This window comes from Chelon labrosus, assembly GCF_963514085.1.
Source record: "Chelon labrosus genome assembly, chromosome: 17".
Lineage (NCBI taxonomy): Eukaryota > Metazoa > Chordata > Actinopteri > Mugiliformes > Mugilidae > Chelon > Chelon labrosus.
Window position 1 is genome coordinate 17,641,892 of NC_140350.1, and position 23,539 is coordinate 17,665,430.

Consider the following 23,539-nt stretch of genomic DNA (forward strand, 5'->3'; position numbering starts at 1 on the left):
GACATCTTGTCTTGTAACTGTAATAACTCTGCAATTGCTGAATATAACTTTAAAGTAAAACCTAATTATATCATTACTACTCTAAAGCAGAGTTTATGCCTCTGCAGAACATAGACGCTGTAACTACGCAGGTAGCCAATGCCGGTGCAAGCCATTTATACTTGTGCACTCGTCAGTCTGGCTCGATCTGTATCAACGCCACCCAAACAGTAGTCGGCGCTGTGTCTTTTGACAGTCGGGTTCATTTTTGTTTCTACTTCCTGCTTCACCTTCAACAATGGCGACTGAAACTTATATCGAACTTTCGCCAAACACGAGTCATACAAACGTCTCCGTCTCCAAACCTCCTCAGTTAACTTTCCCGATTCCTTATTGATCCAAAACAATCAATTTGAAAATTGTGGAGATGGAGAAGCAGCGGGAAATGCTAAAGCAGAAACACGGTACTACCAAGCGGACCAATCACATCTCTTGCGCTCTGCATCGCCGTGGTGCGTAGTTACATTTCTGAGGAGGTGCTGCAGCACTAGGCTCTGCGAAGGGGTCTGCGTTGTCACCGTAGCATCTGTGTCAGCTTAATGCAGAAGTATAAACCGCCTATTACTATTACAATAAAATGGCATCGCAACAGATGGGCTAAAACAACCAAAGTCTTGCAAAGAAACTGACAAAGTCCCAGCACTGTGCCAGGACGTCCTGTCAGGTTTAAAACTTCTTTACGATAGTGGATTAGTAGATGAGGAAACTCAAACCAAATGCATGTGTTCGTTGAAAGGACTAGATGTTGCAATCCCTCGTGTAGCTTTTTTATCACACTAAATAGTTAAGACATTATGATCTGAAGCTTACCTGGAGATATTTGTTGCACGTGTTGCCTGCATCCGATTAAGCCAATAAAATGAACTTACATTTTTGCTGTTCCTTTGTTTCCCCCAGAGTTTTTCTTGGAGTTGGACAAAGTGATGGGTCCTCTGATCTTCAACACCAGCAGCATGACAGAACTGGTGCGTTACACGCGGCAGGGCCTCCACTGGCTGCGCCTGGACGCAAAGCTTATTCCCTAGCGGAGGACTCTCTCCGTGCACGCTGCTTTTTACTCTCACACACACATACACACACACACACACACACACCTTCACCTCAGCCTCTTGCGCTCAGAGCAAAATGCGTGCAAAAACACACACACACACACACAATGCGCTCACAAACAAACTATGATGTACTGTACTCAGTCCACCTCTGGTCCTCATGTACACACAGATGTGATGAACTTCTTAGACATGTCTCCCAACACTGTGTCCATTTTCTACACCAGCTTGCCAAAAACACTGAGCAATTTAGAACATGTCATGCCACACCTTCGACAATGGCGCCGCCGCCACCGCCGCCGCACACAGAAAGGCAGCAAAAACTGCAACGGGAATCAAGAGCTTACCGCCTGGCTTCATATATCGGCAATCTTACGAAACCCCTTGAGGGGAATGTTTTGTTTTGTTTTATCTCTTTGGCATGGAAGCATCGGGGGGGAATTATTTATTATGAATACACTAAAACTTGGGGTTTGGTTTATAGGCTACTTTGGCTTTTAACTTTTTTTTTTTCGTTTCACTTTGTTTCACCAAAGTACCTCCCATGAACACCAAAGGTGCTTTACAAATGAAGGTTTCTCTTTATCATTTTTGTGCCTTGTATGTGAGCTACAGGAAAACAGTCATCTGTCATATCTGAAGATTTTCTTTTTTTTGCTACAGCCACATTTTATCTATCTTAGCAGTTACCGGAAGCTGGCAACCACTATTTTTTTGCAGTCTTCATTTTTTTTTTTTCCACTTTAAAACATAAGTAAAGATGGCCGCCACAAAGCTGAACTACCACCCGTCTTCACGAGAGGATAATCTTGGAGCATGCCCATAAGATTCAAGGACTGTAGGAAGGGCTACTGTGCACAGCAGATTAATACTTCTGACACACACACAAACACATATATACGTATTTATAAATGTTCTTAGGAGTTATATTAATCAGTTTATTAGTTTTAAACGGCATTATTATTTTCCAGAATCATGAACTTTCGTTTCGCCCCTTCTAACAAATGAATCAGTTTAAAGGGAAGCGTTTCCTCTGGGGAGGGAAAGAAATTCATCATGTTGAGATTTTCTGCCTCTTTCAAGCTTCAGACGTCGAGTCTCTTCCTATGAAATGTTTTTACGCTTTTATCTCCATTGTTCGTTGAGAAATTTCCTCGAGATGAAGTCATTTCCAGACAGTGTTTTAGTTGTTTTTTTTTTTTTTTGGATCCCTTTGTTTGCCCACAGTGTATTTTTCTAAGGACCAGCAGGGAGAGTCTTAAGTATTGAAGATCATGCCCACGCTCGCTCGCGATGCAGTTATTTAAAGTTTCTAGAAACTGGGTTAATTTGGGACAAACAAATCTATAATGAAAGGAAAGACGTCCTTAAGAGAATCTAAACTTCATTAGTGATTTTCAGATTAGCAGTGTTGCATTTATACGACAGAGTTTTAAATCTATATATCTCAAATAAAAAGTATAACGACTATTATAGATTTTATTTATGTACTTTTTTTTTTCTTCTTCTTCCTCTTCTTCTTCTTCTTCTTCTAGCCAAGCAAACATGTAACTTGTCAAATGCATTTTTTTTTAAAGCAGGGTTGCAACAGGGGTAGTAATAGGATGCAAAGTATTTGTATATGTAATTCTTCTTGTTATAATTTTACATCCAGAATCTCGTGAGTAGATTGTTGAGCTGTGGCAGGCAGAGGGGAGAAGTTTTAAATGAAGACATATGAAGTTGTGGCTTTTTAATGACATGAGGAACTGTCCTGTTATTTTTGTGTGTGTTATTTTAAGGCCACTTCCTACCAAAACATGCTGGAAATATAAAAGCCTGGGCCAAATAGTATTTACATTAATTATTATTATTACTATTAGCTCGTTTTCTTTTATTTGCAGCCAGGTTCTGACAAGAAAGTGGTTTTCTTATATGTTTAAACTTTAAATTCATCTCAAGACTACAACACAGTGCTGCTTGGCCCAGGTTTTTACTTTTTTTTTTTTTGTATTTCATTTTTTATTTCCTTGTGTCTCGTGTGTTTCTTTCCTTCACCGGCTCCCTGGCCTTTTATCGGAAGGGACACTGTTATTTTCCCTTACACTTGAAAAAGAGAAAGTCAGAGGAGGTATTATTTTAATCTATGCAGGATTTTTTTACAAAACAAAAATCTGGAGAGAGAGAAAAAAAAAAATAAAATAAATGAATTTTTAAGCTTGGGATTTTTTCCCCCCTTACTTTTTTTTTTTTTCCCCCGCCTCAGTGAGAAACCTGTTGAACTCAAGTGTCCAATGCCTTTAGCTTTTTTGCAATTTTTGTGTACTGGTTTAGTATACATGTGTATATAGATCTGTTTTTATAACCAAACACAGATGGCTTGAGCCATTTTGTACTTAAAAGCTGGAGGCCACTTTTCTCATAGGAATTCCTCTGTGGGTTTTGCCAGCCCAGTCAATGTCTTCATACACTGGTACACTTTGTAAGTACAGGTCTGCGCCGTGCATTTTCCCTACGCTATCTTGTAGTTAAATGTACAAATTTAGAATTAGAATAATTTTTAATTGTTTGCTACTCACACTTATTTATTTTTCTGCCCCTTTGCTTCATTTTTTTCTTCCTATCTTGCCTTTTTTATTTTATTTTATTTTTTTAAAGGAGTACCCTTTTATGAAACGGGAAGATGTAAATGTATTGGAGTTGTTAAAGATGAGATTTCATTGTAAGTAGTAATTAATATTAATTCTAACTTGAAAGAATCCAGGGTAAGATGAGTTTTTTTGTTTTTTTTTGTTTTGGGACATTCAGTAGGAAGATGTTAACACTCGCATGTTTCTATTTAAATACAAATGTATAAATTGTAAATATAACATTTCTTTAAGGGTGAATTTCTACTACAGGTTGACATTTTTATTAAATTTAAAGAAGCTGTAAATATACTTGTGAGATACTTTATGCACATTTCCCCCTTCTTCTTCCTCCCGCCTCCGTGGGCTTTTATGTTCTTCTTTTCCAAGTTGTTGCAGATGACGCCCCTGTCTGTTAACACTGTATATCAAATTGATTTCTGAGGTCCCCCCCCTTTTTTTTCCCCTTAACGTGCTCGTATACTTTGTCTTCTGCTTCACTGTCTCTCAGTATCACGGTCGCCACATAATCATTAATGTCTCTAGATCCAAGTGCGAATATTTTGTCTTCTCTGTATTTGATATGGAGCTGTGTACTTTTCATGAAATGTATATTGTTGATCTCATGGGACGGATGGATGGATGGATGAATGGATGAATGGATGGATGGCATGTACAGTCTGTTATGTAAAACCATGTCTGTTTCTTCCTCAGAGCGAGGTGTATTTACTACGTGTCCCTTTTGAACAATTGGTCCAACATGTCTTTTGAAACAGAGGTATTTCTCTACACGTCAAAACAGTTGTAGCAGTTTATACAAGTATGTTGTATAACACCTTTTTCTAAAAGTCGTCTCGTTGGTGAGACCAGCAGCATACACTATGTATAATAATCTAAATTGGATTAGTTTTAAGAGAACTGATGATAGAGATGCTATATATGATGGATGCAATATGATTAAAGGTACTCATTGAGTTTGATCTTCAAACTTAGGTTATGTAATTTAAAAGCATTCTTGTGAAGTGAGTATTAATTGTGACTAATGAGAGTCTGTCCTGAATATTCTTTGTATTTTGCCGTATTGAGAATAAAATATATATGGATATGTTTACTGGAGTGTTTTTGATTTTACGCACAAGCACGTCTCATGAAATGAACTCTTCTGCATTTACTATTGCGTGACAAAAAGTTATTTCGGTCTTTCTACAATGATTTTTTTTTGCATGTTTGCAGAGTAGGAATTTAATTAAGCCTCTTCATAATGTCTACTACACAAAAGCACACGGCATAGGTGATGCTGTCTAAACATTTTGTGGACAAAGACAAAAATGCACTAGATTCAACTACATTGTTTGTTGATTGGCCTTTAAGTAACTTTTGCATGTGTCTTTAAGCCACAAAAGGACTGACAGATATTAACTTGTAAGAGATTAGCTTGAACACATGCACCAGACTCCTATTAACATGAGAAACAATGGCCATAAATCTGAGTATGGATGTAGAAATATGAAGTGGGAAAAGGCGCGCACACACACTGCATTTACTTTAATTTAAAGTGGGAATATTACAGTGACATAAAAGTCCTGCATTTAAAATAAAATGTCACTTGAAGTATTGGCTGTAAAATAAAATGTAAAAATGCTCATGTAGAAAATGGCTCTAGTATTACTAACCATATAAGAGGCATTTAATGCTGCAGTCAGCTGAGGTGGAGCTGCTTTTAATGTTTGGCTGATTAACCCATAGCAATGCATTATAAACTAAACAATAGATGAAATTCATCTGCACAGTCACTACAAGAAAATGCACAAGTGACGTAACTCAGACTTAACAATCTCCAGTGACTATCGGCTGACGTACCTCTACCTCTAATAGACCTTTTTTTCCACAGCAGGTGTATTAATGACAACTCGGTTGAACTGAATGCCCCAGCAATCCATCACAGTTAACCGGCACGCACAAAAGTGTTACCTCCCCAAAGTGGAATGCAATCATCATCATTAACACGCCTGTTTTTACTCTACAGTGACATGTCAAGACGTCTGCTGTTTGCCAATCAAGATTTTGTTGCAGTACATGAAATCTAGTCACTCTGTGCATGTTGTTTATATAATTTTGTCAAACTCCATTCATTCATGTCGTGCAACACGCACAGCTGCTGTCAATTATCACTGAATAAATTGCCACCAAGTGGTCATGTGCTGCTATTGTCATTGTTGTCTTTCCATCAATTTCTCCCTCATAAATGCACGAGATTGTCGCATTAATCACAATTAAATAATATGAGTAGTGCAATAGTGTCTCAAGCAGCCTTAATATACTTTGAATGCTTACTGAAATATATACAGTAATTATTAATCAGTGACTTTTAAGATTGATTCTCAAATGATATAAGATAAAAGATTTAAGATAATTGTAAATGTTTGCCTAAAAGCTCTAATATACAGCCGTATGACATGAATTCCCTTGAATCTGCTCTTATTTAATTCATAATAACACCCGACCTGACCCATACACATCTCTTTCAGTGAGGGGAATAAATAAATAAATAAATAAATAAATAAATAAAAACAGGTGCTTAACTAATCTTCCTCTGCGTGAAACAAAAGTATTCAAAGTAGAATATAGCTCTGCATTGCAGAGCCTCTTAGAAATGATTAGCTCCTTTCAATCCACATTGCACTGCTCTGAGGATATTAACTCTTCGTGTAGAGTTTTTTCCACATTTTTTATTTTTATTTCTGTTTACAGTTTTAGCAGAGAGATATACAGAGAGAATGTCTGCTATAACTTTTTTGTATTTGTGAGTAAAGCGCTGTCACTGTTCAGTGAAATGGATCAAAACAATACAGGGAAATTCACTTTTCTTTTTTTTTTTTTAAACCACTCTTCCGCCATTAGCGCGGATTGACCAATAGGACGTCGCGTTTTGCTCACGCACCCGCCTCCCGCCGCATCTGATTGGTCAACGCTGTCCTCCATTACTTTTCATCCGCTTCTCTCTCTCTGAGGGAATAAGGTAGGCTGACTGTGAGGAAGGAAAAGGAAAGCTCATTACCAGAGGTTGCGATACACGGCACAGCCAACTAAATAAACCTCAGCTGTTTCTGTTTGTTTTTATTATACATATATATATTTTTTTCTTTTAAAACCTATTTCGGGAAGAGTGAAACTCAACCGGGCGAGTTGAGGGGAAGGAAAAAAACCACAACCACAAAGTGACCGGGAATCGACAGGTACGTGAAGTGTACTTCGGTAGCAGCAGGTGCATCCAGTATCGCTGCTCGGTTTCGGTTGTCAACTGTCAGCTTGTCGGTTAAAGAGGGATGGTCATGGGATAGTTTAATGAAAATAAATTATGTATTTTTTTTTATATTGCACCTCTAGTGTAGTTTAAAAAAAAAAAAGTTGTAGCTTTGTAGGAAAAATCAAATAGACCTTGAATTAGGAAATAAGGTTGTTAATGCGTGTGTTTTATAACATAGCTGACCTTATTATACTGCTATTGAATCTATATTCTATATTCATTTATTTTATTTTATACATATTCAGCATTTGCTGAATTTCTATGTTTGCCTAGCTATATAGGTCATTATTAGCTAATAACTGGTAAAACACTGAGTCATTTAATTGATTGGACACGTATTTGGGAAGCAAATTTACATTTTAAAATTATAATTCTGTGTTTCCACCTCAAGTTGGAGGTAGTTTTGGACTTATTAGCTAATAGTGCTAAAACATTGAGTAAATAAATTGATAAGACAAGTATTTAGGAAGCTAATTTAAATTGTGGGATCATAAGTCTGTGTTTCAACCTTAAGTAGGAGGTAATTTTGGACTTATTACCTAATAACACCAAAAACATTGAGCCATTAATTGATTAGACGTGTATTTGGGAAGCTAATTGAAATTGTAGAATTGTAATTGTCTGTTTCCTCCTTAAGTAAACTCTAAAAATACACTTGATGGGTAAACTGATAATGGAAAAAGCAGTGTAATTGATATTGTAATAGACTTGCAGGGACAAACTGCGACCCTAACTACTGTTATCACCACTCATAATTGCTATCGCCATCGTGTTCCACACTCCTCATGCATACTCACGTTGTGTGACAATATATCGTGGACAGCGTAGTATTTGTCCTTCCCTAACCTCATCTCCTCGCCTCAGATGGATACCTGGCCCTGAATTATGCACAGGAGGGCCTTTCTACCTAATGAGCGCGCTATGTTTTATTTAAATGTGGGGGACAAAAGGCTCCACGGCCGTGGCAGGGTTGTGTTTGGGGGGGGAAACCAGACACTGGTGTTTTGTGCTGTGGCTGAAACTGAAGCGCTCATGCGGCGCGTTGGTCAGATGGTGGGAGCAGGAGGGAGCACACTGGGCTCTCTGTGTGCCGCTGCTGGACGCCACGATCAGGCCCCTGGCCCCTGCTCGACTCTCCTGCGCCCACACAGTCTGACCTGGAGGCTGCACAGAGAGGTCAGCGCAGAGTAAAGACATTTGTGTAGGTGTTATTCATGCGCATATCACCAAAGATGTAGACGTAAACGCTTGCTGATCTAAATTAAATTATCTGCTGGCACACGGCATGACAACTTGACACAGAGCCAAAGCATGCAAACATGTGTCAATATGCACATCTGGTAATAGCTGAATATGAATGGTGGAATGTTTTATAGCCTGAGTATTCAGTGCGTGGTGTTTGCAGGGAGATTTAAGAGGAAAAGAAAGCCGGAAACAAAACATAGAGGCAAATAGAAGGGCAAGCCTTTAACATAGAGTAGGGTCACAAAGCCACGGGCTGTATATGTAAACTTAGCGTGGGTGTTGTCACATGATCCTGCTCTCTCTTTCTTTCTCTCGTTCCTTTCTTTTATGTGTAAGAAAACAAAAAGACAAGAATAAACATTGTATAGTGCAGTCGAAAACACAACGCAGGTTTGGGGTTGCGAGTGTTGTGGTTTGGACGAGTAGATGGTCACTTTTTAGGCAGTGGAAAATCACTCATAGTGTGTTAGAGGCGTGTGGTTTTGACTCGGATGTTTACATTCTTTCTTTGACCTTTTGCACAACCCACCCCTGTAAAGACGAACCAACTGGTCTGGCTGTGTGGGTGAGGTTAGTTCAAATAGGTTCAGATGATTTCTGCAGCACTGGTAGCAACATAACCAGCAACCTGAAATCGCGGCTGATCTAAATTGAAACGGGATTGCACGTTAAAGTCTCATTAAATTCCAGAGATAAAGCAGATAAAGGTTAAAGAGATCTTTCATCTTGCCTAACATTACCGCAATTAAATCATTATCACTTTCTATGGTATCACTTTGAACTTTAACGAGGGTGAGGTAGTGGAATAGGATGTAGCGGGAAGGTGTGAGAGTTTTAAACCATTAGCAGCTCGTTGGTTTCTGTTCAACCTACCTGCATTGTTTACATGTTCCTGTAATTACAGCGCCAGCTCGTTGAAATTTCCCCGTCTTCCTTTGTACCTGCATGACGTGAGACTTTCGCCGGCATTGTCGGTTTCAGGAAAGTAAAGATGTCTTTTACCTTTGTAAAGGAAAGCGCTGATGTAATGGATGACTCACACTAAGGTTTGAGAGTTTTAACAGTGAAATGATTTACTCAGACTGGCTGTAGTCAGGTGAAATAAAGGATTGTTGAGCATGGGTTGTTCGGTGGTGGTGCTCAGAGTAAAGTGTTATTGCAGTTCAAGGGTGTAAGGGGGTAATAGAGTCAGACCAGTGTGACATAGTGGAGATAGTAGAGATAACTTTGGGATATTGTGTCATGCACCTTTTTTAGGTTTATTCTCGGTTGCCTTAGTGTGTATTGATACTGGAAAGGTTGATAAGATCCTTAATGGTCATGACGTCACTGCAGTACCTACCAGGAAGGTCACTTCAGATGCTGATAAGAAAATCAGGAGTAAGAGCACAGAGGAGGAAGAAAAAAAACAATTATGCTTAAGGTGGCACATTCAAGTTAAAAAGTCCCTGCTTGATAAATAAGTAACAGGAAATAACTGGAGAAAAATGCAGAGCTGCAGGAATGTTAAGGGGAAATGTTTCTGTTTCAAAGAGCATATTTATTGGGTTGAAATTTACCAGTGAGTAAATATTACTTTAACCTCACGTTATTGGGTTGAACCCATCGAACTCATCGCAGAGTGTGCTCTCATTGCTTCAAAATGATATTTAAGCATTGATTAAACTGCTTGCCTAAAAGTAGCTGTTAACAATAATGATGGATTTTGATGAATTCATCAAAGTGGATTTTGCACAGGCCCTGTCAAATACACATAGGGCATCCCATCCATATTGTGAAGCCAATTGTTGATTTAAATCTGTTATAATCCACTAACTCTTTGGCCTAACTCTTTTCAGAGCATTTTAACATCTTTCAGCTCGTTTTTGTTTTATGGTCCAAAATTTCTTGTTTCTGTTCATTTTCAACGGTGTTGCTTTCAGCTAATTCGATAAAGAATGCTGTAAATGCTACCAAACATCAGACAAACATGGTACCAAGCTTGTCTTCTCTCTGACAGGAGAAGTAAATGACCTCCAAATTCACTAGATCCCAAACTGATCAAGTATCTGTGGGATGATCCACAGAGGACTCTCCCCTCAAAGGCTCCCCATACCACTAACAACATCCTGTTGCCAGACACCACAGGACACCCTCAGAAGGCCCACATCCATTCTCTGATGAGTCACAACTGTTTTGGAGACACAAGGGAGACTTACACAATATTAGGCAGATGGTCATAATGTCATGCCTGAGTGTTGTATAGTGGCTAGATGTTTGAAGATCAACACAGTGTGATAAATTGGAGTGAGTATTGGATTTTGTTTCCTTGGGGACATAGACGTAATGTTCTCTGTGACTGATCAGTGTGTAAATATGTAAGTTTTAGCTCACTAAACTTCATCAAACAGCTTGAAGGAGTTGTGTGTTCACATCTTGTTCCCTTTCCCACAAACTGACCATAGACATCAGTTAACACAGATTGCTTATATATATAAAAAAAAAAATATATTATTTCAAGGATGTGGATAATATTTTGTCTGTGTGTCCTTCACCTTGACGAGCACCTGCATGGAGCAGGTTTATTGTGTTTGCACACTTTCTCCTGCTCATGCGTGGCTCACATTCCAGACATTGCGGCGGTCCTGATTTTCAAATACTCTGTGTTTGAGAAACATATGCAATACTATCCCCCAACGACATCCACCAAACTCAGACAGAGAGGCTTTTCAGCTCACCTTTTGTCTCATTTCCTGTCGACAAACAGACTTTTTTTTTTTTTTTAAACCTGGGTTTGACCACTCACTTGTCAGCAGTTGTCAGCTATTGTCAGATCCTCCTTCTTTTGTCAAAGGACTCTTGATGGGAAAAAAAAAATGGCCTCCAGGTTAAAACGAGACTCCCCCTGAGGGCGGGCTGGAGAGTGTGTATGGTTATGTGTCTGCCTATTGTGGTGGCCTATTGATGGGACCACACCTACTCCATTGTATGGCCCTATAAGATCCTCACTGTGATGTGCCAGTGTCATGTGTCGTGTAGGTATTTGTGCAGATGTACGGTTTGACTGTGAGAGCAACAACTCATACAGGTAGCTTTTTAAAAATACAGCCTTTTCATCCGTCTCTGAGTCGTTAAAGGTTTAGTGCCACTCACCAGTATGTCCTGTGTGTCCTTGTTGAATGCATTTTCTTCCTCATAAAACATTTGGAATTCTATTTTTATGACGGTGTTCAGACTTTCATGGTTTATATGTTTGCTAGCTTGCACATTTTTTCTCCTCTGCTTTTGCTAGCACATTTTTTTGTAATTTTATTCTCGAGAACATCTTTATAGTGTAGTTTTATTACTTTATAAGAACTGCAACAAAACTGGATCATGAGGCCGATACTCATTATATTACTAGTTATAGAACCAAATAGTTCTTTCAAAGAAGTACATCTCGCCCCGACACGAATGCGATCAAATCAGCAATGTGCGGAGTTAGCATGAGTAGACAGACTAAGGTGTGTGTGTGTGTGTGTGTTATGACCATAATACACCGTGGCCAGCAGGTCTACAGGAGGCCCGTCTCAGGTTTCATAGCCTCTGATGAAAAGGCGCGGGTGAGGGGTTGTCGACTGAGACCTGAGCCAGCCACGGACGCAGTAATATGGCTGTGATGTTGACTAATAAAAGAAGCATTTACAGCTGTCTGACATGACTGGAAGTGGAGGCTTGATGTTTCGGCACGAAGTCTGGAACGACCTCAGCATCTGGCTAATGATAGTATTAGTCAGAAATAATAAAGATTTAAGGTTCAAACAATTCGCAGATAAATAGATGAATTGATAACCTTCAGCTATTTTAATTATTACTTCTAAATTAAATGTATTTTTTTGAGTGGGGTGGGACTTCTTTAACATCCAGTAGAGAAACATAATAATCTAATCACGAGTCGAGGCCCCACATTTATTCTGAACATTTCTCTGCCAGTAATGTTTAACCTGCACTTAGACGGATTCCTTTGAGACGAGCACGAGCCAAGCTGCAGGAAAAATGTAAAACTAATGTGAACCTTGCAGCGCGCAGCCAAGACATACAGCGGTTGTGTATGTAATGGCTCAGTGTGGAGAAAGCTGAAAGAGGGTGGAAGAAAAAAATGTTAATAGAAGGGTGTATTTTTCATCTTAAAATGTCTCTAAATCAGAGGAAACAGTAGAGTTCACCGATCACACCGATGCCTCCATGTCTGACTCCGTTATCCCTCCCATGTAACAAAGTCCAGAATTTGTTGCACTGTGTTCTGGTGAAGTTTAATCTTTGTGTGATTTGTTTTACAGTCTTAAACCCCCCCTCCCCCTTACTTCCACCACCACCACCCTTCCACCTCCTCCTCCTTTGCCCCCTCTCCCTGCTCTGAGGTAGGAAACCTGCGCTTCCAGCAGTAAAATGAGCCCATTGTGATCAGCTCCCCCCCAAAAAATTAACCACGGTGGCAGACCTGGTGCTGGGAAACACAATGGCGATTAGAAATCACTTGACTCCTGAGCACGGTGATCAGCGCTATTAGGTTACTGTATATGTTTCAAAAGCAGGACGATTAAAAGTTAACACGTTAGTATTTCGTCTTGGCGGAGGCAGCAGTACAATGGGAGCTCATCTACAGACTGATGTCTGGAGCCGGAGGAGTAGGTGGGACTCTGTAATTATCAGCACATCAGACACATTTGTTCTTGTAAGAGAGCTCCAATTAGTGTCACTAATTCAGATGGAGGTGGGATGAGTGCAAAAAAAAAGAAGATGAGAAAGATGACAAAGGAGAAAATAATAATTTTCCTTCTCATTGTTACTTTTTTTTGAGGGATTACTTAGTTAGAGAGACTTATCTACCTGTTCAGGGAGAACAATGATTGGATTTGACTATGGAAAAACCTATTGAGTAACATGCAGAAAGCAGTGAACCAGACTTTCCCTTTTAGTTTTATAGAGTCTAAATAGAGTTTATTGATGCACCTGGGAAATTGCTTGGTTACAGTAACTCAGTGGCACATAAAAAACACTCTTGGGAACCCATAGTAAAAAGAAAAACAGGTGTAAGAAAAATAAAATAAGATAATAATAGAATAAATAGTATTAGTAAAAATATACAAGATTTGCAAATGTACAAATCTACAAGAAATAGAAATGAACATAGGAAGGATAAATTAAGACTAATAACAAAGGCTCTATTGAAATACATGTCGACTTAGGAATAAGATCTGGTCCGGGGTCATCCTGCGTGTGTGTGTGAGATTTCTGTCGTGTATCCTGAATTACTTCATACTGAGCTTCATTGAGGATATTTTTGACGGAGTTTCCGCATAAACATAAAAGCTGAGAGCGTCAAAAATGTCAGGTTTTGCAGAAATCCGATACCTCTGGAGATCTGATCATGCCACTTGCTGTTATGTTTGGGGATAAAGGAGTTTTATAAATGTTATCAGCACATTGTCGGCTGGCTACATGTGCCCGGTGTCTCAATAAACAAATAACGCGCTTGTTTAGGAGCTCAGCGTTGTGATCTCTGACTGATAGCTGTGGTACTGTGAAGGCACCAGAAACTACATTCGCCAAACAAACGTAATGTTAATATTTATCCTTGGTATTTCACTCTCTTAGTTTCTTAGTTACCAAAGGAGACGAAGCGAAACCTTCCACCCAAGTGTGCTCAGGGATCACATCCCTCTCTCTAAATGAAACCTGTTTTAGCATCGGTCTGTGTCAGAGTGCAAGACAGAAGTGTAAACAGAGGAAGAAAGAGACTGAGTGAGATTTGATCCCAGGCTGTTCAGGACAATAAATAACTGGATTTGGAGAATGAGGAGGAAATGGAAGACATCTGTTACCCACAAGTAGGACTGCCACTACTTTTAAGTTATAGATTAATCTGAAGAATATTGTCTCGATCAGTTTTTTAGTCAATAGCGTTGCTTGCAGCTCCTGTTTAGTTATGGATCTTCACATCTCTGTGACTTATTCTGGTCGGTCTATCAGGGTGCTCCTGATAGTTTGCACTCATTGGCCCAAAAAACAAAAATGTGGAGAATGTTGACCTCCTAAATTTGTTTAATTTCAGCTGACATTTGGACTCTTTGTTGAACTGACCGTGCAGCTCTCCTCGAGCTGATTAAAAATCAGAATCTACTTTTAAAAAATAAATAAAAGTCTTGGCTCAGATCTGACTTTCGTGTCAGCCCATGTTGGGGGCAGTTGGGGGGGGGGGGGGGTGAATGCTAACCACTCGCCCTCACACAGTGCATCTGTCTGCCTGGCTGGCTGTTTTGCAATTCAAATCTTTGGTACAACACTGAGCAAATGTTTCCTTGTTGTCCTGAAGCTGCTGCTCTACAGGGCACCGTGTCGCGTATCTGGACTGTCCTTTTCATGGTGCTTAAAGCATCCTGTTAGTATGAAAGGAGAGGATTAGAGGCATGTCTGTGACTATCATCACACCATATTAGTGGAGAGTGGCCCAGTTACACCTTTTCCTTTTATTATCTAACCCTTCTTTCTTCTTTACCTTTGTTTTCTACAGTTTCTTTCTTCCTTTCCAGACATTATGTCACAGATAATTCCGGTGTACCAGCAGGACCTCCATGCATGAATAACTTTTAACCTGACGTCAGTGACTATGCATCTTGCCTTGTCTTTGTTTCACGTAAAAGCAAAGAAAACAGAAGCAATGATCCGTTAAAATGCCCACCGGGCTCAAACGTGGTTCAGATTTACTCCACTTAATGGTTATTCTTTGACTGGATAAAAATGAAAATGGGGTTTTGATGGTGTCAGCTTCGTGGCCACAGGTGCAGGTTAAAGTTGGGTGGAGTCGGTGTCCTCTGGGTCACCAAACGTGACATTTACCACTTCTGCATCTCCAAACAATGCAACGACAGTCCCTCTTTTGTCCAAACACGTTTGTACTAAATGTTCTGTGACAAGAAGTTCACTCTTGGCCATCGGACAAGCTTAAATAGAAGCAGAGAGAAACTGAGCAAATATTTGCTGACTGGAAATCTAACCTGTAACCGCATCTTATGGGAATGTGGTGTCGATGTGAACACTCTGGGTTATTTATGACTCACTGGATAGCTTTTGGCACCTGTGGAAAGTGAAATAAACACCTGTAGAAGTGTTTAAATGCTTTTTTTTAAATTTTCTGAATCTCAGTGTGCAGCATTCGGGGAAGTGTATTTCTGCTGGCATCTGGAATGTGGGGGATTTTCCTTCAAAACTCATAGTGTAGCCTGTATTTCTGTGTTCTACAACTGTCCATTCATTGCCTGTAATTGCCTCCTATTAGATGGGTCCAGGGGAGCAATAAGGCCAGACGAGGAATGCTGTTGTCCTGGAGCTCTACAGGTCATTTGGTACTGTAACCTGACTTTTTAGCCACCCCAGGGGGTCGAGGAATTACGAGACAGGAAAACACCCAATCACTAATTATGTGGTCCGAGTGTCTCGAAGGGAATAGGATACTGTGTTGATATAGTGGTTTATGATCTGTGTGGCTACAGAAGGATAGGGATACAGTTTTGTGTTTCCCAGATAAATAAGTAACACAAGCCTGTATTTTAAGCACTGTCATCTGTTGCTGCCAAACAGATGAATATAGTGAAAAGTTCACTCTGTGCTGTTGCTAAAACTTTGCAGTTCATGCATTCAGAATTGGACCATTGGCATCTCGGCAAAAAATCACCCTTGGCACTTCTGACCTCGCATATTCCTCTGACCACAGGATTAAATATTTAATGTCATTATGTAATAGGTATTGAAACCAAAACTTTATCCTTGTGATATAACAAAGTTTCGTGATAGGCCAGTTGTTATTTTTCCCCCCGTCTAGACAAGTCTAGGGAACGTTTCCATGGCACAAACCGAAATCGGGTTGTGTGATTTACTTTTTGCGCTTGTTTCTGTCAAATATATGCATGTAGAAAATCACATAGAAGGACCCAAAGGCCCCCCACTAACAATATTCTGTTGCCAGACACCACAGGACACCCTCAGAAGGCCCATGTCCATTCTCTGATGAGTCACAACTGTTTTGGAGGCACAAGGGAGACCTACACAATATTAGAAGGTGGTCATAATGTTATACACCTGATTGGTGTAGTTTGCAGCTGGTGTGGACCGAAATGTTACATACAAAATAAAGTTTTTTTACAACCTGGACCTTATTTCTGGCATATAATGCAATCGTTTATTCACCCATATAAGTTTGGTGTCGTTTTTAGTCCTTCGGAAGATATTTAGCTCCGACGGAGCGGCGCATGTATCCATATAGTGGGAGTGACTGGGGCACCGAAGCACAGCCTCTAAATAGCGTATTATCTGCCAGGGAATAGCACTAGCGTTTCACCGTACTACCATACTAGTATATTATAACAAAATATTGGTGAAATGAACGAGTTTCACGGCGGATAATGTGTTATTTAGAGGTTGCGTTTCGGTGCCCCAGTCACATTATATGCCAGAAATAAGGTCCAGGTTGTGAAAAACGGTAGTTCCCCTTTAAAGAGAGAAGTATTTGTGCATTTGCAGTAAGTAAAAAAAAAACAAACAAACAAAAAAAAATAGGTCAGTGCAAATGTGAGTCTTAATAGTCATAGTTATAGAAGTAGGTTATCTGATGTTGGTGATGTATTGTGTCTGCAACAAACGTGGACATTGCACATTCATTGGAAGTAACTCTCGTGTATTTTTTTATCATACAGACTCTTATCAGGCTTGTTCACCTACTATCAACAGATGAATAGCGAGATCCTCGCACGAACGAATGTCATTTATACTCTATAAATAACATCTGAGCGCAATAACTCTGTGCACTTGAAGCATAAAGTCATTTGTCCATGTGGGAACCGGAGGATTAGAAATGCCACTGCGTACTAACTGCTAACTTAACTGATCATCTGGTGCTGTTACGTAAACAGTACACAGAGAAAACATTTGGATGATTGAGGTTTGCATATTTCGTTTTTGGGCAGTCATATCGGGCCAGCCTGTTTGCTCTACCTGCTGTACCTGCCCTAGCTGCTTATCAAGCACATTGCTTTCCTTGTGGCCCTGCCAAGCACCCGAACCAGCCAAAGTGTTAGTGATAACGCACCAAGGGTCACGCCGCCATAAAGTGTCAGGTGTTTAGCCTGCTTATAGATATTATCACTACCCAGTACAAAGAGTAGATTGTTTTATTTTTTCAGCCGTAATGTAGTTGGATGTTGAGATTGGCCCTTGTCACAGCGGCCATGTTGACATGTGAGCTCAGCTGTACTCGATAAAATTAGTAATTTATCATAATGTCTTGTGACAATTGTGTGAAGAAACGTGTGCAAAAGCTTGGTTTATACTTCTGCAGTGGATTTACGCAGAAAGACGGCTTAATTCTTGGTGGCTTGTAAGCTGTGTTCAGTTCATAAACTATTGCTAACTGGAATTGAGCAGCTTGTATTGGAGTTGGAGCTAATAGATGTTGAACAACAGTTGTTTTTAGGGAAATTACAGCAACTCGGAAAAGAGAAGAAGACGTCTGAGTTGAAGGTGTGTAGGAGGCAGAAGTTTTCCGTACTTGAACGAGTAAATGCATCTTTTGGGGTCTGCATAGCCGGAGCATGAAGCTACTCATCCAACCCTCATACGCATGGCTAGGATCTGATGCATATAGCTTTAGTCATTCTCTGCTAGTATCTGCTGCACTTTTAACAGAATAGCAAAAAAAAAGATAGTCATGCACAAGATATAACTATATAAGCCATGTGGTCAAGTTCAAATACTGATTATAGTCAATAAGAGTGAAGCTTCCTTTATGGCGACATTTCAGAACTCGCTGGTCATGATACAGGCTTTTACTTTTGTGCAAACATTCGGACTCTGAGGCTGGGAGACGAATTTAATCAAATGTGTGGAAAATCAGGTCATATCGAATGGCCTTCATGCACACATCCCTTTGTATAAGGTGTGATAAGTCCATTAACAGCTTTTGGCTCGGGTTTACCGGCATTAACACATTCCATAAGTAGTGCAGTTCATGCGTAGAAGGTGCAAATGTATAGCGTGGTGCACAAGGATTTCTTTGTTCTCTCTTCTCTTTCTATTTGCTAATTATTTTCTCAGATTAACTTCTAAATAAATCCAATTACTACTATGCAATGTCTTTAATAGTTTTTTTTCCATTTCTCCTCATACAGTTTTACCTGTAGCAGTTGTTTAATCTGATATTTGCATAAAGACAGGAAGTGAGTCAGCCTGCCTGATGTGTAGAGGCAAGTCACTCCACAGTTTCCACAGCAACTGAAAAAGCGTGGTCACCTGTCAACTTCCTCTTTGTCTTTACGACAACTAGCAATGACTGATCTGCTGGGTGTGAGGGAGTGTACAACCGGAGCAGGTTGGACAGATACTGTGGGGCATAAAGGCCATGAAGACATTTAAAAATAAACGAAATAATTTTAAAATGAATCCGAAATGAAAGTTAAAAGTTAAAAGACGAGCAGCAGCATTTTGCACCAGCTGTAGTCGAGCAAGTGACATCTGGCTAAGCCCAACATAAAGTGCATTGCAGTAGTCTAAGCGAGTTGTGATAAAAGCATGGATTAAAATCTCAAAAGGATTCAGAGAAAGAAATAGTCTGCTCTGTTTAGTGATTATAACAGAGACGTTGTTCAGATAGAAGCTACGGTGAGATTATTCAGGGATTGGTTATGTTGCAAGAACAGGATTCCTCTGTGATAAACCTCGATTTGCTCCCGGTGAAGTCATGCAGCGTCTCCGTACCGGCTTAGGGGGCCACCGTGGGTGAATTCCTGCATCTGTAATGTGTCTGTGGTCAGCTGGTCAGAGCACAGTTCATTATGTGTGAGGACAGAGATGGTTACTGTAGCCTGACTGACAGGGCAAGATGACACTGAGCTAACTGGTAGGGGACTCGAAGAGGATAAAGTACCTTGCAGCTTCTTGGTACGAAGTCTCAAATTTACGCTGTTTCTGATCGATGAGAGGCTATTGTAGCCGTTTGATACAAGATTAGACTTAGATAGACTTTAATGATCGACAAGAGAAATTGCTTGGTCATAGTAGCTCAGTTGCAAAACAAAACAAATATTCAGTATTTTATTATTTTCATTTTAGCTTTTAAATTTTAAAATTTTTTGGGTTTTTGGAAAAGTCACCTTGGGCTCTAAGAAACGGATATAGTCATTTACCAAACTGATAAATAATGTATGAATTAATTGACAAATCACTTTTCTTAATTAAATTAAATTAAGCTAAATATATATATAGAAATATGGGGCTGAATTTCCAGGTGTTTGATATCTGCTCTGTTTACCTTCTGACAGTGTGACAGCTCTTGCGGACACTTGGGACCCAAGAACAATAGATGGTTTCTTTCTTTAAGGATAACATTTTTCAGTAATGATGGAGTCACTGAGACTTTTCACACCTTTAAAGGACGAAGTGGGTCATTTCTTATTGTGCATGTTTTTGTTGTTTTTTTTCCTTTGGTGTTAGTGTTCAGCTTCCTGCAGGGCCGGGTCTCTTCTTTCTCACTCTCTGTGTTTTTGCTCCTTTCATACATTCCCTCATCCTGGCCCCTCTTTTGTCTCCACGTTTCTCTTGTTGTTGGACCCTAGAATCACACATTTGCTCCAAAAAAAGTTAATCTCCTGCTTTGTGGAGGTGTTAGAGGTGTAAGATGGTGTCACCGTGTTGATCCTCCAGCCCTGGAGTCAGGTTTATCCCAGGCTCTGGCAACAAGACACATGGCGTGTTGCATAACTTTTTATATCACCCATAAAAAAAGGGAGCGGGGTGGCTCTTTCAGGGCACTGATGTGGTATACAGCATGCATTTCACATCAGAATTTTGACTCAGGTCAAAAAGTTCTCAAAGTTTAATACATGCACACTTTTTTTTAATACACACTAAATGAATAAAACTCAATGGCCTGCAGCCTCTGGTACAGAGGAATTTCTACATTATCCAGTTGAACTCACCATGACTAGATCATATTGCAGACCCCCTGCGGGTGCTTAATACAAAAGTAATTGTCTTCTCAGAGGCCAGTTGGATGTATTAAGAAGTTTATCATTTGCAGAGGCATGTGTTCCATTTTAAGCCTAATGCTGGCAGGCATGATGCAGTTCCTGGTTAATGGTTAGTCAAGGAGGATACACAATAACTTTTGTGATCAGTGCAAAATGTTATAATATACTCTGTGTGTGTGTGTGTCGTTATATAAGCGTTGTTTAACTAAAGGGTTTTTCTCAATTAGCATGTCTGCAAATACAGACAGAGACGTCTTTACATTTGTTTTGGCCATCAGTTTCCCTTCTTGCCCTAATCAAAGTGTGCAAAGTTTGATTAAGGCATCAACATCAAATCAAGCAAGTGTTGATATTGTCAAGTAAGTATTTAGGCCAGATCAGAGCTGGAATGCAGAGCTTATTAAGAGTGTGACAGCTTGTCTTGGTCAGCTAGAGATTTTAGTCTGCGATGTGAGCACTGCCCAGCAACACGCAGCCGCCACACTTTCTTCTTCCCTTGCTCACATAGACACAAGTCAATCTCAATCTCTGTGAGAGGCGTTACGCTGTAGGTGTTGGTGGTGATTACACTGCATGGCAAAATGCAGCTTTCCCTTTTCCCACTATTAGCCACTTGGCTTTAGTCGGCGCTCGACATCCGACCACTTCCAGCTTTTCAAAAAAAACGGCTTCCTCTCTTGTTTCTGTTTGATCAAGGACAATAGGAATGATGCCTTTTAGGTCCTGTGGGAGACTTGATACCAGAAGTGAAGTCACTGCCCAGAATTTGTGTATGTCGGGTGCCTCCTTCATCCGTTTTGTGCTTGCATGTTGCAGAAGATTTTTGATTTGAAGCTACCAGGGAAGGATTCTGTTTCTGGTGGCTCTTTGGGAGTTTTGTTTTTCCTTCTGGTGGAGGGGTAAAACTCTGCGTGAACTGTACATTGAGAATAAGGACCGAATATAATGGCTCACAGTCTAATGAAAGCCTTCATGGGCCAAAAGGTCAGTGGAACGATTCTAATCCTATAGAGAAAGTAGCTTAAATCGTTAATATCGTACGCTTGCTCACTTCTTTGTTTGTTGTTTAATGCTGGGTTACAACTCTGCTTTGTGAGGATCTGCTTCTCTTTGAGTTAAAGCTGTATCATGTCTGTTTGCTATGACAGAGTGAGTCCTTGTAGAAACGTTCTCTCTGAAACAAACATAGGAGTTGTCGGCATTAGTCGTCTTAAAGCTACTCCTTCTGCATTGTTTTGCTCCCATTGTGCATTGTGCTCATCTGGTTTTTGATCAGAGAACTTATCTTAACGTGTGATTAACGCACGCATGTTTTGTTATTTTGACCTCGGCCCCCTCTGTAAGTTTTGGAAATTTAGTTAAATGATCAAAGAGAGCGGAAAACCCTGTGGAAAACAAGGCAGAAGAAGAAGAAAGTGAGCAGGAACAAAGTTATCTGCATTTATTGTCGATGTGAACTGGGTTACCACGGCTCAGGGCAGAGAGAGCCCTCCTCCCTCTAGCATATTTGTCCTCTCGAATGTTGATTAAGATAAATTTAGAGCAGATTAAAAAAAAAGTGTGATTAATTAGCCTTAATTATGTGTTAACTGGAAATAATGTGAGAAATATTTTAATCTGTTGACAGCCGTAGTTAGAAAATGTCGGCCTTTTTTTTCACAGCAGACATTTTTGTTGGACTTGGAGGTGGTTTCATAAAATGAAGCTGTTATAACTTAAGTTCGAGAACTTGACCACGCCCCATATCATCTATATATTTCCTCAGTCGGAGGTCCGGAGATCCATCAGCCCATCATCATCTTTATCTGACTGCATAGCAGAGCCAGCGCAGCTAACGAGCTAACGAGCTTAATGCTAGTTGATTGGCTGGCTACCATCAGTCACTACAAATTCCTCTGTTCCCAGTTTCTTAATTTACCTGTCCTCTACGTCTGTGTCTTATTTTCTACCCACTGCCGTCTGTGCTTCTTTGAGGCCCATGGTCCAGTGTAGTGGCTGCGTGGCGAAGGTCAAACTTGAACACATAATCACAAATGAATGACAAAAATGGAATTTAACACCCTCCATCTTCCTCGCTCTTTAGATCAGCCTCACCTCGTGTTCTCTCTCTCTCTCTCTCTCTCTCGCTCTCTCTCTCTCTCTCGCTCCCATTCATTGGTTTTATAAATCCAGAAAACGTGTCCTTGCCTGACACCGTACTTTTTTAAAAAAATGTTTAGTCTTTAAATTCTTGCCGGTCTTACGGCTTACTCCCTCCTCCAGCCACCATGATATGGTACTTAGTTCAGTAGCCTGGCAAAAAGTGTTAATTTGCATTCCATTATGGATTATATTAATATTAATTTCTCTGATAATCACATGTAGAAAATCAATCAAATGTTATATACACCAATCAGCCACAATATTATGACCACTGACAGGAGAAGTGAATAACATTGACCATCTTGTGACAATTCAATGTTCTGCTGAGAAACTTTTAGACCTGGAATTAGTGTGGATGTTACTTAGACATGTAGCACCTACGTAGACCAGACCAGGCACCCTCACCCCATAGCAAAGACACTCCTTGATGGCAGCAGCCATCCCCAGCAGGATGCAGCCTGACACAGGCACACACACAAAAACGCTTTAGGAACAACTCAAATATAAACATGAAGAACATCACAAGGTGTTGACCTGGCCTCCAAATTCATTAGATCCCAAACTGATCAGGTATCTGCGAGATGATCCACTGAGGCCCCTCCCCTCAACCCATAGGACCCATGTATGTAAAATACATAAAAGACTAATTTATTTTTATTGACTTAGATGTTAAGCGTTAGCGGTATCAGATTTTCTTTAATTTTGGTCCTTGAAAATATATCTCTACGCTACAATTGTACATTTTTATAGTTCCTTTCTCCCTTGTCTTTGAACTGCCATAAACCAAAAAAATAACTGATATTATTATCAAGTAGAGCCACCACCAGAGCATGGCTGCATCTCTTTGCTCCGCTTTGTCTGACACCATGTTAACAGTAACAACAACTCTGCATAGCTGAGCACTAGCGCTCAATAAAAAACAATAGTGAAGCCAACAAGGGCCTTTGTCTGACTCTAGACAATCAGACAGGAGGTTCTGAAAGCTGACGTTGTTACTGAGAGTGGGTTTGACCCATAAAACACGCTGATCAGCGTCCAGTTTGAGTGCTTTATGACGTGCGTAAATCTTCGTTTGAATTTAGTGGTGTACGTGGACCCGTGTGTCACTAAATC

The 23,539-nt window shown here is 40.0% G+C and overlaps 2 protein-coding genes across 5 annotated transcripts in view; both read left to right on the forward strand.

Moving 5' to 3' along the window:
* The window catches only part of aff4 (AF4/FMR2 family, member 4), a 28,193-nt gene extending 23,388 nt beyond the window's left edge, over positions 1–4,805 (forward strand). For all 4 annotated transcript variants that reach the window (XM_084564486.1, XM_084564485.1, XM_084564487.1 and 1 more), the window contains one exon: positions 937–4,805. In XM_084564486.1, coding sequence (XP_084420612.1) covers positions 937–1,064 — 128 coding nt within the window. In that variant the 3' untranslated portion in view covers positions 1,065–4,805. The remainder of the gene's footprint in view (positions 1–936) is intronic.
* A 1,981-nt stretch (positions 4,806–6,786) lies between these two features.
* shroom1 (shroom family member 1) overlaps positions 6,787–23,539 on the forward strand; it is a 31,287-nt gene continuing 14,534 nt past the window's right edge. Inside the window, exon 1 of the mRNA XM_084565311.1 lies at positions 6,787–6,930. The gene's annotated coding sequence lies outside the window, so the exon portion shown is untranslated. The remainder of the gene's footprint in view (positions 6,931–23,539) is intronic.